General features: G+C 32.5%; 6 protein-coding genes and 1 long non-coding RNA gene across 9 annotated transcripts in view; 3 read left to right on the top strand and 4 right to left on the bottom strand.

The window, feature by feature from the left end:
* The first annotated feature begins 696 nt into the window (after window positions 1-696).
* The window catches only part of LOC112906623, a 36,500-nt gene continuing 21,980 nt past the window's right edge, over window positions 697-15,216 (top strand). Inside the window, exon 1 of the long non-coding RNA XR_003232465.1 lies at window positions 697-754. This is a non-coding gene — a long non-coding RNA (uncharacterized LOC112906623). The remainder of the gene's footprint in view (window positions 755-15,216) is intronic.
* LOC108733587 lies at window positions 1,503-3,026 on the bottom strand. Its single transcript, XM_018464800.2, has 4 exons — window positions 2,799-3,026; window positions 2,519-2,736; window positions 2,113-2,457; window positions 1,503-2,024 (listed from the first exon to the last, which is right to left on the bottom strand). Exons 1-4 carry the CDS (start codon window positions 2,857-2,859, stop codon window positions 1,644-1,646), a joined length of 1,005 nt encoding a protein of 334 aa, XP_018320302.1. The 5' UTR covers window positions 2,860-3,026; the 3' UTR covers window positions 1,503-1,643.
* Window positions 3,048-6,460, bottom strand: LOC108733579 (polycomb protein suz12-A). 2 transcript variants are annotated; one of them, XM_018464778.1, is made up of 3 exons: window positions 6,205-6,460; window positions 6,078-6,124; window positions 3,048-6,018 (listed from the first exon to the last, which is right to left on the bottom strand). In XM_018464778.1, the coding sequence occupies exons 1-3, from the start codon at window positions 6,302-6,304 to the stop codon at window positions 4,105-4,107; spliced, it is 2,061 nt and encodes a 686-aa protein (XP_018320280.1). In that variant the 5' UTR covers window positions 6,305-6,460; the 3' UTR covers window positions 3,048-4,104. The 2 variants fall into 2 exon arrangements, with proteins under 2 accessions (XP_018320280.1, XP_018320290.1); XM_018464788.1 differs by having other exon boundaries at window positions 3,048-6,034; window positions 6,205-6,220.
* On the top strand, window positions 6,689-8,322 carry LOC108733639 (ubiquitin domain-containing protein UBFD1). Its single transcript, XM_018464890.2, has 6 exons — window positions 6,689-6,819; window positions 6,996-7,259; window positions 7,318-7,469; window positions 7,528-7,650; window positions 7,709-7,897; window positions 8,043-8,322. The coding sequence occupies exons 1-6, from the start codon at window positions 6,807-6,809 to the stop codon at window positions 8,151-8,153; spliced, it is 852 nt and encodes a 283-aa protein (XP_018320392.1). The 5' UTR covers window positions 6,689-6,806; the 3' UTR covers window positions 8,154-8,322.
* On the bottom strand, window positions 8,766-10,117 carry LOC108733619. Its single transcript, XM_018464864.2, has 4 exons — window positions 9,439-10,117; window positions 9,255-9,387; window positions 9,052-9,181; window positions 8,766-8,999 (listed from the first exon to the last, which is right to left on the bottom strand). Exons 1-4 carry the CDS (start codon window positions 10,047-10,049, stop codon window positions 8,914-8,916), a joined length of 960 nt encoding a protein of 319 aa, XP_018320366.1. The 5' UTR covers window positions 10,050-10,117; the 3' UTR covers window positions 8,766-8,913.
* Window positions 10,223-13,229, bottom strand: LOC108733592 (trans-1,2-dihydrobenzene-1,2-diol dehydrogenase). 2 transcript variants are annotated; one of them, XM_018464813.2, is made up of 5 exons: window positions 13,082-13,229; window positions 11,400-11,605; window positions 11,036-11,327; window positions 10,630-10,879; window positions 10,223-10,567 (listed from the first exon to the last, which is right to left on the bottom strand). In XM_018464813.2, exons 2-5 carry the CDS (start codon window positions 11,599-11,601, stop codon window positions 10,313-10,315), a joined length of 999 nt encoding a protein of 332 aa, XP_018320315.1. In that variant the 5' UTR covers window positions 11,602-11,605; window positions 13,082-13,229; the 3' UTR covers window positions 10,223-10,312. The 2 variants fall into 2 exon arrangements, with proteins under 2 accessions (XP_018320315.1, XP_018320325.1); XM_018464823.2 differs by lacking the exon at window positions 13,082-13,229 and having other exon boundaries at window positions 11,400-11,692.
* LOC108733659 (ER membrane protein complex subunit 8/9 homolog) lies at window positions 13,894-15,206 on the top strand. The gene is made up of 3 exons (XM_018464915.2): window positions 13,894-14,132; window positions 14,209-14,355; window positions 14,412-15,206. The coding sequence occupies exons 1-3, from the start codon at window positions 13,935-13,937 to the stop codon at window positions 14,661-14,663; spliced, it is 597 nt and encodes a 198-aa protein (XP_018320417.1). The 5' UTR covers window positions 13,894-13,934; the 3' UTR covers window positions 14,664-15,206.

Genomic DNA, 15,216 nt, shown 5'->3' with positions numbered 1-15,216 from the left:
GACTTGAAATATACTCAAAATTAAGAAAACTAATTGCATAACCCTCATAATAAGCATTAATCTTACTATAATTAAACAATTTATTAATGATTAAACATAACGGTTGAAAGTAATCATTTATTTTTAAGTTTTTGTGCGCATGCTTATGTGGACAATATTTCACTTTGTTGACAATATCGCTTATTATATTATAAACAAATAAAAAAAGACTATCTGTTCTATCAATAAAAACAAATGTTTAGTATAAGTTACGAAGTTGTTTATTATATTTGAGCAAAACATTCAACTAAGAGGGCTTTGATTTTAATAATACAACAGAAGCGCCATCTTGCTAACGTATTGGCCAGGCTGATATTTTGTTCTGGCATTTTCTAAATCGCGGTTCGTGGCTTATATTTTTTATTCGATCTGTTATTATTTGGTTATAAATACTATAATCATATTATGTATCATGAACATTTAACATTGTTTAATAAATTTGTGTGTTTTACGATTTACAATAAAATAATGGTATAATTCTAGGTAAGAATCTTTTCCCGTCATGCCATACGGCGGAAAGGCACGCAATAGTTTTATACATTTTGCATTTGTTTTACCGATCTGTATTAATAATGAAAATATCATTATTGTATTAATGCGGTAATAAACCTTTTTTTAATTTTTATTCCAGAAAAATGTGATTTAACTTGGACTTGCCTGATTAACTTCTTCATCTCCCCTCCCCTCCCTCTAGCCCGTTTGTCTACTGTGTAAGGTAGGATTTTTATATTATTTTTTAAAAACATGGAGCTTTAATTGAAATCTCCCATATATTGTCATTAATATGATCCAAAATAATTATGTAATTTAAAATTTCGTATTAAATTAGCCTTAATGTAATAATCAACAAATTATTACGACTAAAAGAACAAAGATGGCGGCATTTTCGATAACAAAAGTCAGGAGGGATAAATTAGAGACCATTTTAGGGAGTTATTTTAACAACTATTAATCGTACGGAACTTATCACAATTTATTTCCTAAAGGAGGATAAAGAGGAAATTTGTTACTAAAATGAACAATTTAATAATAATCCTAAAGAAATGTAAAATTTGGAAGGAATGACTATCCCTTCCTTAAAAACCAAAACAAGACTTTTCAGTATTCAACCCCTTAATGGGTAGAATAATAATAAAGATCAGTTAGAACAAATTCGATTCAAAAAGGGTGAAATAAATCTATTTATATATAAAACTAACATTTCGCCTGTAAGATCAAATTTTTTCAAGTCTGTAGGTACATAAGTTTACACATCTTCAGCCTTGAAAAAACATCCGATCTTAGAGGCAAAACGTTGGTTGTGGTTTTATATATCAATTAATTTATCTGACACTCTTTTGACTAGTTTTAATCTATATCATCTTTATCAATTTACTAGTAGATATATTTAAATTAAATCAGAATATTATGGGCTAGGATTTTTAATTTGGAATATCGACTCAAGTTTCCAATAACACGCATCCAAACATTTAATGTGGTTTATTTATGTTGATATATACTGTTTTATCAGAATTTTGTACTACTCTTTGGCATTTTTATTATAAAAAAAGAAAAAAAACTTGTTCAAAATATTCTTTTTGGGAAGGCGCACATTGATGATGAAATCAAAACCATGACATAAAATTTTCGTTGCACCTTCTGCGATCCATTATGGTTGCTGGGATGTGACCTTTTCTCATTTCTTTGTTCCTTATTTGTTGTTCCGTTTCCTTTTTGAGTGGCTCAGTCGTTTCCGCTAATATTTCATCGTTGGCATAATAAACCACCAAAACTTGATTTATAAATTCGACGGACTTTTTTTTCTTCGTCTTGTACGGTTTGTATTCGTACGTTTCGTCCATGTCGTCTGTTGCATCGTCATTATTAGCCGGTTCTTCGTACCCTTTGACCCGGTTCTTCGTCTTTATTGTAGGTGATCGAATTCTGTTGTTGGTACCGTTGGTGTTTTCCATGGGGGCGGTTTTCACCTTTTCAGCTTTTCTTCTCTAACACAATCTAATATTAGAAACGTTAATAAAATTTGAATTTGATACGTATCTTTGTTCATTTTTTGATGATTGTCGTTCGTCCTACCTTGTATTCTCTTTTGTTTTTACGATTAAGTTTGTCCCACGGGTCCCACGCGAGTACCTTTGCAATGGCATCGGTGGAACTTGCTTTTATGTTAGCCATGTGTGAATCGGTATGGGAAAGGGTGGTTGTAACCGATTTCTCCTGCGACGTTGAGGGAGACGATTTACTATTAGCAACCTCACCAGTGACTTCTTCCTTTTTAGGCGATAGAATATTCTCTAGACTGTCTCTCGCCTTGAGATGCTCTGGTTGGGGCACACCTTCGTCCGATTCAGAACTTTGCAATGTAACTCCCTCTAATTCGTGTGCTAGTTCGTTGTCTATAACGTTTTGTAGAGTTTCTCTCTGTATTTTTAGACGAAATTAAAAGTGCATATTATACGAAATGTGTTACAGTTTTACATACTTTTGTATTCTCAGACACTCCTTTCTTATGTTCCTGTAACCCTTTTCCATCCTTGCTATTCCAAGACTTCACTTTACTGACGATTTTTTGTGTGAATTTTGACCGCTTGTGATTTTTTATGATACTGCCATCAGACTGGGACTCTTGCATCTGATTTTCCTGTTTCTTTTTGCTGTCCTTGTGATTATTGTCTGCTTTAGAATTTTCGGTTGTGTCCGCTTGAATATTATATAATAATATTTATAATGGATCGTTAATACTTTCTTTAAAATACTTATACCTGCACCATCATTGGCAATTTTGCTAATAGGATCTGGTTGAATTTTTTGCTTATGTGGCATTCTAAGTTTCAAATTAAACGTCAAAAGTAACCTTTCAGTTAATTTGTCGTTTCTTACAATAATATTAATTAACAGAGAAAAGCATAGAAAATATGTTCACATTATATAATTCATAATTGCAAACAAAAAAAGTCCTCCAAAAAAGGTCCTCCAAAACAAATTTAAAAAAAAAATTCTTACCTGCCAATAAAACAATTTATTCAAAATCGCTGTTATAATGATAAAATATAGAAAATTGTCTTTGTTAAAAATATATTTACAGATTAAGTTGTATGTAATATTACACAAAAAGTACATTAATATTATATTGGCAGCTATTTAACAAAGAGTAAAAACAAAAATAAATATGTATTAAAACGGAACTAGGAACTAAAATCAGAAAAGAAAAAAAAAGAATAATTCAAAACTGCTCTTTATATGTCGGAAAAAATCCATAAGGCACTAATAACTTTGTATGCACAAATATTAAAAATGCTGACAATGACTGATTGTAAAAGACTAGAAAATTAAAAATAAAAAAAAAATTGTTATAGTGGCAGTGTTTGGCTTACATATATTTATTGTTATATATAACAGTGTATACCAATCAAGAACACATTTCTAATACACTACCATTCATAATCATTAGCCTACCTTATTAACTGATGTTATTACCTCTTTTTTTTCTTTCAGTCAAACATCGAAAATTCTAAACGAAATTGAATAAATTTTTTACATCACTTTTACTCCTACACTATGCAAAACAATTTTATATTCCTTATTAATGTTTCCATGTTAATGAGCTTATTCACATTTCTGCAGATCAAACAAACAAATCTTTCAATTCAAAACTAACAATTTGATTAATCTCCAGCAATCCTTTTTTTGAGTAAAAATTTAACGATTTAAACTAGGTAATTGTAAAAACACGAAGGGTGATGATAATAAAGCACAATTAAAAATAAAACTACCCCACTACCCTACCCATAGGTACATAGACAATTTTTTATCGGTTCATTTCTAGAAAAATTGTCAGTATCCAGGCAGTACATTTTGCTTGCAAAATAAAAAAGAAAACGACAGCATACACTGCACTATTCAGTAAAAAGTTAAAAAAATCATTTCATATATATCTATAGGTACGTAAAAAGACGTTTCTAAATTATTTACACTCTTGATCGATTACATAAAGTAAAAATTAACGAAAAAAAAAGTATTTTGTACGCCAACGCATTGTCTTTATCACAATGTATGCGGAACTTAAAGCTAACTGGCGCAGTGTTTTTGTTCAGGTTTACCCAAACACATCGAAAGTCGCTTGCGTGACGCTTCGCCGGTTGATTTTCGTCTCAAGGGTCCTTCGGCCGGGGTGGGGGTGCCTTTGCGCCTCTGCACCCCAACATTAACAGTCTTACGTCCTACAGGTGTCTTTGCATGCTCCATTTTATCGGAAGATCCGTGAGCTGTAATTGCTTTGGTCCAATTATCCATTTGTGCGACTCGAGACTCCCTTAGAACGTTTCTAATGGCCCCCGTTTCTCCAACCATGTCTTGAAGTTTCTGTATCGTTTGGTACAGGCACACGGCACTCACCAGACCGAAATCAAATAAACTACACATGTGAATAACGAAATTTCTGTACAGGTTTTTCAACAGCAGCTCTTGTCCCTTGTGTTGCACAAACATGGCACATGCTAGAGGTATCTGGCAATCCCCGACGAATCCGTATTTCATCACGTGCAAGTTCCACATCTTCATCAATTCTTTTTCTCCCTCATTTACGTCAGTGAACTCGTCTATCATCATCATTGTTTTTGCTCTCAACCACTCAGGATCATTTTCTCCTTCGGAGTCGATGTCCATTTCTTTTGGATAAATAGGGAGACAGGTGGTCGTGTGGTGATACAGTCTATTATGTCCCGTAATAAACGGTCTTTGGCCGTCATATTCGCAGTCGTCAAGTTCGAGAAACTCGGAGAGGCTTGGCTTTGGTCTTTTAGGATGACAAACAAGAATATGAGTAACGGAGGCTCGCCTGACGGGGCCGTTTCGGGAGAAGGCACAACCCGAGGGCTGAGAAATAAGATCGTGGGGCGAACCTGTATACGAACCGTCATACAGCTCATTGATAGCCACGTCTATCCTTGCACCCACGGAAATGGGGACGTAAGTGAAAGTGAAACGGGAATGGCACAATTTTAGGTGTTTTAGGAGGGTGTAGAGGGTGTTGCAGTTAAGACTACACCATGGACAGTGAAGATCTTCACAAGCTTCCGTTTGTTGCCGAGAATTATTGTTGTAAACAAATTGATAGACGATTTGGAGTTTTTCCTGCTTTATGCCGCTTTCTTCGCCATTCTGGATTGCTGGGACGTTTTCCTTGTTGTCACAAATAGGATATGGCTTGGGCCGTTCGACATAGCGTCCTATGGCATTCTGTGACCAGCTGAGTTTAAATTTGAGACTCGGACCTTTCATAAAAACGTCCAAATTGCAACAAGTGTCGCTTAGATCAGAAATGTTCTCCCAGCTGGAATGTTTCTTCGGTGATGTTTTCGAGATCCCCGGTATTTCTTGCATTACAACTTCATAGTCGCCGTCAGTCAATAGACACCTGTTGTGCTTATCATATACAACCAGTTCTGAGCCATAAAGTTTTGTTTCTTCAAATGATCGTCCATTCAGATTACTAATAGATTTACGTCTTTTAATCACAGGCTCATCTTCCGGCTCAGATGAGCTTGAGGACGGTATGCAGCGCACCCTGAGTAGTAAAATATAGGATTTAGCAGTTGCTCCTCCATTTGAAGTGAAGAGATCAGTTGGAATGCTGACAGCAGGTGCTAATGGCGGTAGATGAGTATCGCTGGGATTTATTACTACTTCCACTGATCCGTAAGGAACTTGCATCGTTGGCCACGAGCTGTCCTTTCTCTTTTTATAACTTAATTTCAGAATAGAAGTTTCAACCTGAACAACGTGGCTGCTTGAATCTAGTGTTTTATCGAAGAATCCCAGGAAAGTAACGTTTATAAAACTGGGAAGACCAAAAAGAGTGTTACCCTTCTGTTTTTGACTTACTTTTTGTAAAATAGAATCGACTTTGAAGGAACTACGTGCTTTATTCGATCTTGACATTCGATTTCTCATATACGTGAGGCAGCGATTCAAAAAAATAGGCTGTACCATAAAAAAACTTCTCTTACATAATGTAATCAACACAAACAATTGCTACTTACCGAACACATATTCCTTGTCCTCAGGTACCTGTAAATTTGTGTCGGTTCTGTAAAAGGACGAAACCCCCGGTTAGAAAGATTTTTTCATTTATAACAATTCATTTTTGCATCTGCATTACCAACTTACTTTCGAATGCTTGGAGAAATAGTTCGTGGTCTGCTTGTATGTGGTCCATTCTGGGATTTTTTGTAGATTCACCATCTTTTTCTCGTTTTTTTGGTGGCATAATCCTTTAAGCAAAATTGGTTAAACTTTTTCTATTATTACCGGGAAACTCTCACACCAGCATACATACAACTGGTAATCAGTAACGGCCATTACTATCACAGCAGGCCATTGCTACTTGTTACCCATTTGCTATCGAAAACCACAGATTGTTATTGGTTCAACGAGACTACCTTTCAAAATGTTTTAAAAATTTATTTCTTCGAGAATCGGCAGGGTTAATTATATAATTACACTTTATTTACATGTATGTAAGTAATTTATTCATTATTTTAAGAAATTTTGCGATATTTTAAAAAAATTGCCCTACGCCTCTGGGGGCTTTAGACACTTCCAATGAATTGGCATTTTCTGACTACTTGTCAAAATTATTTCTATGGTTCGTACTGGACATTTCTGATATAAAATTATAATATCATTGTTTTTGGAACACAAATGAATTAATAAATACGTTTTAATTAAAAGAAATTTAATTATTATAGTGCACATGCCATTTAACTAAAATGGAGTGTGTAGGTATGTATGTCATTTTTAATTTATTTTGTTCCATTCGATTCAAAGTACTAAATTAAATATTTATGTCATCATTTTTATAAATCATGTTATATATCCATTTATTTTCAACAAGTAATTGAATAATGAAAAATCACATTTTGTCATCTCGAAGATTTAAAACAGTTTGTTTCTGAAAGGTACGGAGAACGGAAATAAAATAGATAACACAGTTTCAAATCATACAAAGGAGGAAAAGTCTGATTTTAAAGAGCCTTCAGAATGTAAAATACCCAAAACTGAAATATCCGAGGTAACGGAGTCCTCCAACGATGAAAAAAAAGTTGATTCTACAAGTGAACTGTTAGATTTTAAAGTAGTTTATAATAAAAATAAACATGATGTTAGTGCTCCTTCAGATTCAACTGTGGCAGAGCTGAAAAAAAAATTACAGGGATTGTTGGGTTAGTGCTTCCCTTGTTGTATCAAATATTGCCTTTGTAAAACATAACCCGATTGCAGGTGTGCCAGAATCTTTACAGAAATTAATGTACAAAGGTCTTTTACAAGATAATCAAACTTTAGCTAATGTAGGTATAACCAAAGGTGCAAAAATAATGTTAGTAGGGTCTACACTCAATGACGTCCTGGCAGTATCTTCTGTCACAAAACAGGTAGTCGAGTTTTGTAAAGAGAGAAAATAGACTTGCTTAAATAAGTAATTGTTTTAAGGATGTTGCGGAATTAGAAAATCCAGCAAACACAAAGGAACCTTTGTGCCGACAAAAAATTCATAAGAAAGTACTGGACAAAGGTGTACCTGAAGATGCTATGCCAGGAATAAGAAATTTAAAGGTTTTATAATTGTTATTTTCTAAATATAAAAGATATTTTAAGTTTGGTAAATTAATAGGAAGGTCTACCACCAGTTCCTTTGTCAGGAATGCTCAATAAGCATGGGGGCAAAGTAAGATTGACATTTAAACTAGAAAATGACCAATTGTGGCTGAGTACCAAAGAACGTACTGAAAAGTTGCCAATGGGCTCAATAAAAAGTATTGTTTCAGAGCCTATTGAAGGTCATGAGGAATATCACATTATGGTATACTTATTTGGATTTTGCGATGTACAAAAAATCATTTTATCAGTAAAGCCTCCTATATTAAATAATTATAAAGCATTTTTTGTGCATTGTAGAAATTGGTGTTGGGAGTTGTAGGAGAAATGTTTTTAGATTGTCTTTGTAGGGTTTACAATTAGGGCCAACGGAAGCGTCTCGATATTGGGTGTATTGGGTACCAGCTCAGTATATTGACGCCATAAAAGACGCCGTACTAGGGAAATGGCAGTACTTCTGATGTAGCTGTAAAATAAGGCCCAGTATTTGTTCTTCATATGTCGTCTATTATCCCAGTCAATTAAAACACCGTTGGTTTAATTTCATTGTCAGTGTCCAAATTGGCTGTAACACATCCCTGGAAATTTTTATATGATTCAAAATTCGACGATGCATTTCGTTTTCTTTTGNGTTTATGACTTACCTGAAGCAAGAAGTTACTATCTTTTGAGCAAGTTTAATTAGTAGATCTTTGATTGTATGACTAGTTTACATGTAAAAAAGTACAAAGTGAACCTGACTATTAAATAAAAGTAAAAAATATTCGAGACACAATGCGCTACAGTTGTTGTCATTGTTTTTCTTTGAATATTGTTTATATCAAAAATAGCTTAACATTAAATATAAAATATGCTTCAGTACTAGTTCTAAAATTTAAGACAATAATTTATTACAATAATAACAAATTATATTAGACCTTTTCCAGTGCAATTAAGTTTATATGACTAATATCTACAAAATTTGTTAGATACTTGACTGAATACATGTTAAATTAATAAATAAAATTAATGGACATAAAATACTTTGTATTTTAAAAACTAGAAGTAATGGCCAACTTTTAACAATTATAAAAGTTTTCTACTTAATAAGATATTTTATAATTACTACATAAATGGTCATATTAATGGCAAGATAAGCAACATGTCTATAAAAATTGTATTGTAAAAGTTTTTTACAGTTGTCTGTAAATTTATGTTGCAAATTGTACTTATTTAATAACGCTAACCATACTCAGACTGAATTGATAAACTAAAGTCTCCTGGCTTTACTGTTGTTCCATGGTACCAAATTCTTGTATCAACTAATACTAAACAAACAGAAATTGTAATAGTATTCAGAAAATTATTAAAAACACTTACCAGCATCTCCTGGTTCAACTAAAAAAGAAAATGAACTGCAGACATCTTCACATTCTGGAGTAGGTGATAGATACCATGTTTTTGACCCTTTTAACTGAGCTTGCCACATGAGCCGATTTATAAAATCCAACTGAAATTAATTTCATTAACTTCTGGTAGAATTAACTTTAGCTTCTACAATCAGTTTATATTATAAGACTTACATGTAAAGTTGCTCCTGCATCATATCCCATGAAAACATATTCTTTAGATGATAGCTCACAATCTTCAGGTAGAAAATGGGGTATTTCGTAATATTTACGCATTTTTTCAAGTACTTTAGGATGGCAGTTACCCCTAAAACAATTTTATTACCACCTCTTAGAAACACCAAATTATTTTACTTACCATCCGACGTACCATGATTTTTGTCCAGGCAAATTCCTTACTCTGTCTTCATGCATTGAAAAAATATCTCGTATCGATATAAAGTCGGATTTAAAATGTAAAAATTGACATTCTTGGTCCACACTTTCAAAACTACCTTCTACACTTTCATAGAGTTCTTTAAAAAAATAGTAATCGAATCTGTTCAAGGCAGGCCAGTGCAAGAAAGCACCTTTGATGACTAAAGGTTTTGAACTGTATGCATACTTAGCAAATTCTTCCTGTGTCAAATTTGGTAAAACTATCGGTTTGGCGACTTTTAAACAATAACTACAATCGGAAACTGGGCGAGTAGCCTCCCAAACAAAATAATTATTTGGTATTAAGCAGCGGATTCCAATAGCATAATTAACAATACAGTGAAACACACCACATTCATATAATATTGCGTTTACAACAAGAATTATTCCTAAAGCTTTACTTTTAAAGTGTTTCCGTTTCTTTCCTTCTTTTTGCAGTGCTTTTTGTATATCATTGCATTTTAAACCGGATGCAATAAACTTCCTAGTTAAAGTCAAAAACTCATTTTCTATAATATCCTTTTCAGTTTCAGCTTCATTTGAACGAAGCATTGTCTATTTCGACTGCAAATTAACAAAAACACTACATTACAAATAGCATTTTTTATTATTTCTTGACGTTTGACATAGCCTAAACTTTTTTGAAACTGACACATAGATAAAGTGACATTTCAAAATTGTGTCTACATAACAGCTACTCTTAATTTAAATTAAACATCAATGCATAAAAGCAACTACTACTTTATTCCGGATATTTAAATTATAACAAAAAATCGATTGCATATATTTATCATTAAGAAAATAGAATACACTTTCTACGAATCTTCTGGGAATACATTTCCTATTTTCAACCTGATCATGTCCATTAATTGAGCCAATTCCAATGTTTCTGCATGAGTGATTTTAGGACTTTCAATTAAACCTTTCTTTATACATTGGCGTACTTCTTCGGCTTCGAAAGCAAGGCCGATACTATTTCCAAAAAAGAATTGTGCATTCGATTTCGGCATATCAAATTCAAATGTTTTATTTGGTGTTTCAAGTTTTACAGGAGTCCAAAATTGTGGGACCTGTACAAGGAAAATTAAAAATATTAGCAAAATATCGTTTTTGATCTTTCAAAAACAATTACCCTGATGGTACCTTTCGTACCAATCACTACAGCCACGTTATCTAACTGTAGGCGGGAGCTGCACGTTGCAACTCCTGTTCTACCTCCGGGATATTTCAAAACGGCAACGGCGGTTTCATCAACGTTTTGTTTGTTCAAATGTCCAGTAATGGCTACTTCGATCGGTTTTAGACCTCTAAATACATACTGAATGAACTGTAATGTGTAAACGCCCAGATCGAGAACGGCACTACCGCCCATTTCTTTAACACTAAAAGAAAATTGCCCATTATATCTATTTTTTGTAGGATTTTATGTGTATTATATACAGGGTGTCTTAAAATTATCACTTGCATGAGTTTTTTATTTGATACAGTAGAGTTCATGCGATGATTTTGAGACACCCTGTATACGAGAAAATTCTTACTTTAAACGATCCACATTATCCAGTGGAAAACCGAAACATGCGTTTACGTATAAAACCTCCCCAATAATGCCCGAATCGATTTGTTTTTTTAACTCATCGTAAACCGGATTGCAACGTGACCAAACAGCTTCCATTAGGAAGAGTTTCGTCTTTTTCGACAACTCCAGGAGTTCGCGAGTCTGTTTTTCGTTAATGGTAAACGGTTTTTCACAGAGTACATGTTTTCCATGCTCCAACATCAACTTCGCTACTTCGTAGTGTTGAGGGTTTAATGTTCCAATATAAACGACATCTCAAATAACATTTTTGATTAATATGAATGTAATCCATTAAAATTATAATTGGTTTAATTTTCTTTTCTTACCGACGTCTTTGTCTTCTCCAAGTGATCGGTATCCTTCATATGCTTTCGGTATATCTAGCTTCTTAGCAAATTCCTGAGCACTTTTGAGAGATCGCGCGGCCACAGCCACCACTTGATGTTCGCTACTTGGTAAAGATTTAGTTGCTGCAACGAAATCATTAGAGATTTTTCCCGCACTTGCGATTCCCCAACGTAGTGCCATTTCGCTATTTAAAAAATAATATACAAAAAAATAATTTCGAAGAGAATTCTGTGTCGAAATACTTATAGTTAGACTGCCTTTTATAGATTATAAATAGCGGAATCTTCAGAACATTAAACAACATTATTAGATAAGATATGTCATTAAAAACAAAAAATCATTGTCAGTGGCGTAGGTGAGAACACAAGGACTCCCTTTTTATCTTATCAATACATACAATAAGTGTGTAGGTAATTTGCTCCTTCAACGGGCCCGTCAGCTACGCCACTGATAGTTATCGTAAATGTGTAAGTGTAATATTTATTGGCTTTTTCGAACAACAAAAATTTTATTTGATTCTCTGCAATTATAAATTCTGTTCTCGGTTAAGAATATCCTGTTACCAGGATTATGAATTTAATTAATAAAATAGACTGTAATCAATAATAAATTTACCGTGCTCAAGGTCAGTTATGCCTATGACTTTCATTTATTGTAGAAGATGATAAAAAAGATTAAGATCAAAATATTCCGGTTTTNAATTTATTAAACATGGTTATAATTACTTATTTTTTATGTAATTTAACGGTAAATATGATATAATAATGATATGTGTCAATACTGAAGGTGTTATTGCTTTTAAATCAAAAAGAGATCGAGAAATATAACTTAGGCAAAGTACCTACACAGGCATCATAAAAACCTAAAGGCTTTATCCGAGTAAATATGGGTAATCTGTTCCTGTAACTATATTCATGTTTTTAGACTGAATATTGCACAAACAAAAAGTACGCCATAATTAAGGAATAGAGTCCCAATCCTGACTTACCTGGATAAAGCCTTTCTGCAAACTTCAAAGATTCTATAAAACTAATTAAATAGTATTATCATTATTTATTGATAGGTACTGTAAACTAATTTAAATTGCATTTGTTTTGAATTTTTTTTATAACAACGAACGCTACTTTAAATTTGAACGTTTTTCAAAAGTGTGCTTCATTAATAAGTGCTACATTCATTATTTCTTACTGTGTGCCATTTTTCTAAAACTTTTAACACATCAAAAATCATTTGTGCTAAACAGGCGTGAATGAATGTTTGTAGTTGGGTACTTTTTATAATTGAATATCCTGTTACCAGGATTATGAATTTAATTAATAAAATAGACTGTAATCAATAATAAATTTACCGTGCTCAAGGTCAGTTATGCCTATGACTTTCATTTATTGTAGAAGATGATAAAAAAGATTAAGATCAAAATATTCCGGTTTTAATATAGGGAGTACTTGAAAAATAATTTATTGTCGTGATAATTAGTGTAAAAACAAACATAAAAATTGTTTTTGTCGTTATTTGTGAAAGATAATAGATACATAGGTATTTATTTACATTAAAATCGTTATAAAAAAAATCCGGTAATGTAAAACCTTATTTTACACATTTAATGGTGTAAATAAAAATATAAAAAACTAAATAAAAAATTACAATAGCTAAAACTTACATTATTGCGATCTTTTGGTCAAAAACGTATACACAGACTTAACACATGTATTTGTACTATAACAACATAAATGAAATCAACTACCATACACTTGTAATATAACTAATAAATATTTCTATTATTTAATAATGGTAATAGCTGACGATACTAACGATTGATATTTTTAGAACAAAAAACGTGCAAAACAACTATATATTACATATATGTATTACTCCTGTAAAATATGTACATAAAAATAACAAACAATAGAATTAATCCAGCGGCTTCGAACCTATGAGGGCCCAAGACCATTACAAAGGGGGCAATTTTGCAAAGTGGTTATATTTTAATTTGATTTAATTTTTGAATGGATCATTAGTCGTATTTTGAGACAATGTTAGCATTTCCCTAAAACTGAAACATCCCAACAGTAATATAATCTAGATCTTCCTCCACTCCTCTTCACTCCGGTTTCTGCTTCTAAAATGTTTCTAGTTAACCTTTCATCTCTCAGAAAGTACCCTACCATTATATCTCCACTTTTTTTTTATTGACCTCCACTGCACCCTTTCTAATACCACCTCATTGCTAACTTTTCCTATCCACGGTATTTTTGTCATCCGCCTATTATAACATCACCACATTTCATTATACATGTATATACACTTTTTACAATCTTTTCAGAATCTCTAAATTCGACTTCTGTATGTTATTACTCTTTTACAAATACTTTTATCATTAGTTTTACAATTTCAAACTCTAGAACTTTTTCAGGTAATATTTTTTTGTATGTATGTAGAAAAAATGCCGTAACAGGCTACAATAGCCACTATCATAATGTGTCCGCCATGTTGCATCAAAAAGAAGAAGCAACATGTCGGAAATAGTTTTTACTGATAAAGCATATTGTAAAATAGTGTTACATGCAGCGAAGTATCCTTATTGCGCTATAAATGGCATTTTGCTTGCAAAATCGTCTTCTAAAAGCGAACCTTTACAATTCGAAGATGCAATTCCCCTATTCCATGGTACTCTTAACCTCACTCCTATGGCTGAAATTGCTTTAACACAAGTAGGTTTCATAATGAATTTTATTTTATACTGTGCATTAATCATATTAACTTAATCTTCGTTTTCAATTTAAACAGATTGATCAGGTCGCTTCAAACTTTGGTTTAGTTATTGGCGGTTACTATGTGGCACATGAGAATTTAAAAGAGAACTCATTTGAAAAGGCTTACAATCGTTTAACTGATAAAATTGCAGAGAATTTCCCCAACTCATGTTTAGTTGTGGTAAGGGAAGGATTGTTCATTAAAATTACATGATTTGTGACGATTTTTGTTTATAGGTTGATAATCGTAAATTAGGTAATCAGTTGGATAATGTAGCACTTAGGGTGGCTCAGTTTTCGGACAATAGGTACAGACCAGTGGACATTCAGCGTATTACATTGACACCATCTCATACTTTAGATCTGTGTACCACTCTTTTAGAAAAACAAATCCACAAGTCACTTGTCGATTTTGATAATCATCTAGATAACATTTCCCAGGATTGGACCAATGTCCATATCAATAAAGAAATTAATGCTTTAATTTAACTTTAACTAATTGGTGGTAGCTTCCTTGAATAGTATTGGAAAAAAATATGATGCATTTGATATACTTTTATTTATCAGGTAGTTATTATCAGTTAAGTGAGTTTGATTTACCCTAAATTAAAACAACATTCATGTTTTTCCTGTGTTACCCTAGTAGTTAATTCTTAGTTGCAAGAAAGATAATTTAGTGTAAAAATATCAAATTTAATCTAGCATAGGGTAAATCACTACACTTATCTGTCAGCACTTTTTTTGTAAATTGTTATTAATTTAAATTATAAACAATGTTACTTGCATGAAATGATAGAACCATTTTGTTGTTGTCTTTATTATTTGTTTATACATTTCTATTTATCAAACAAAATTAACACTTCTATTAATGAGGTAACAAATGTAACCCAATAAGGTCACTTTTAATAATAATTATATACAAGTAACAAAGGTACCAATTACCTTTTCACAATTGTATCGTGTAGAATTTATTTTTTACACACTTTATTTTGGATCAGTTAACGTGTAGATCTTGTATTATTTATATATATATATATTCAAC

Source organism: Agrilus planipennis, unplaced genomic scaffold, assembly GCF_000699045.2.
Source record: "Agrilus planipennis isolate EAB-ADULT unplaced genomic scaffold, Apla_2.0 scaffold1, whole genome shotgun sequence".
Lineage (NCBI taxonomy): Eukaryota > Metazoa > Arthropoda > Insecta > Coleoptera > Buprestidae > Agrilus > Agrilus planipennis.
The sequence above is the reverse complement of the archived record's forward strand: the minus strand, read 5'-3'. Positions and strand labels throughout refer to the sequence as shown.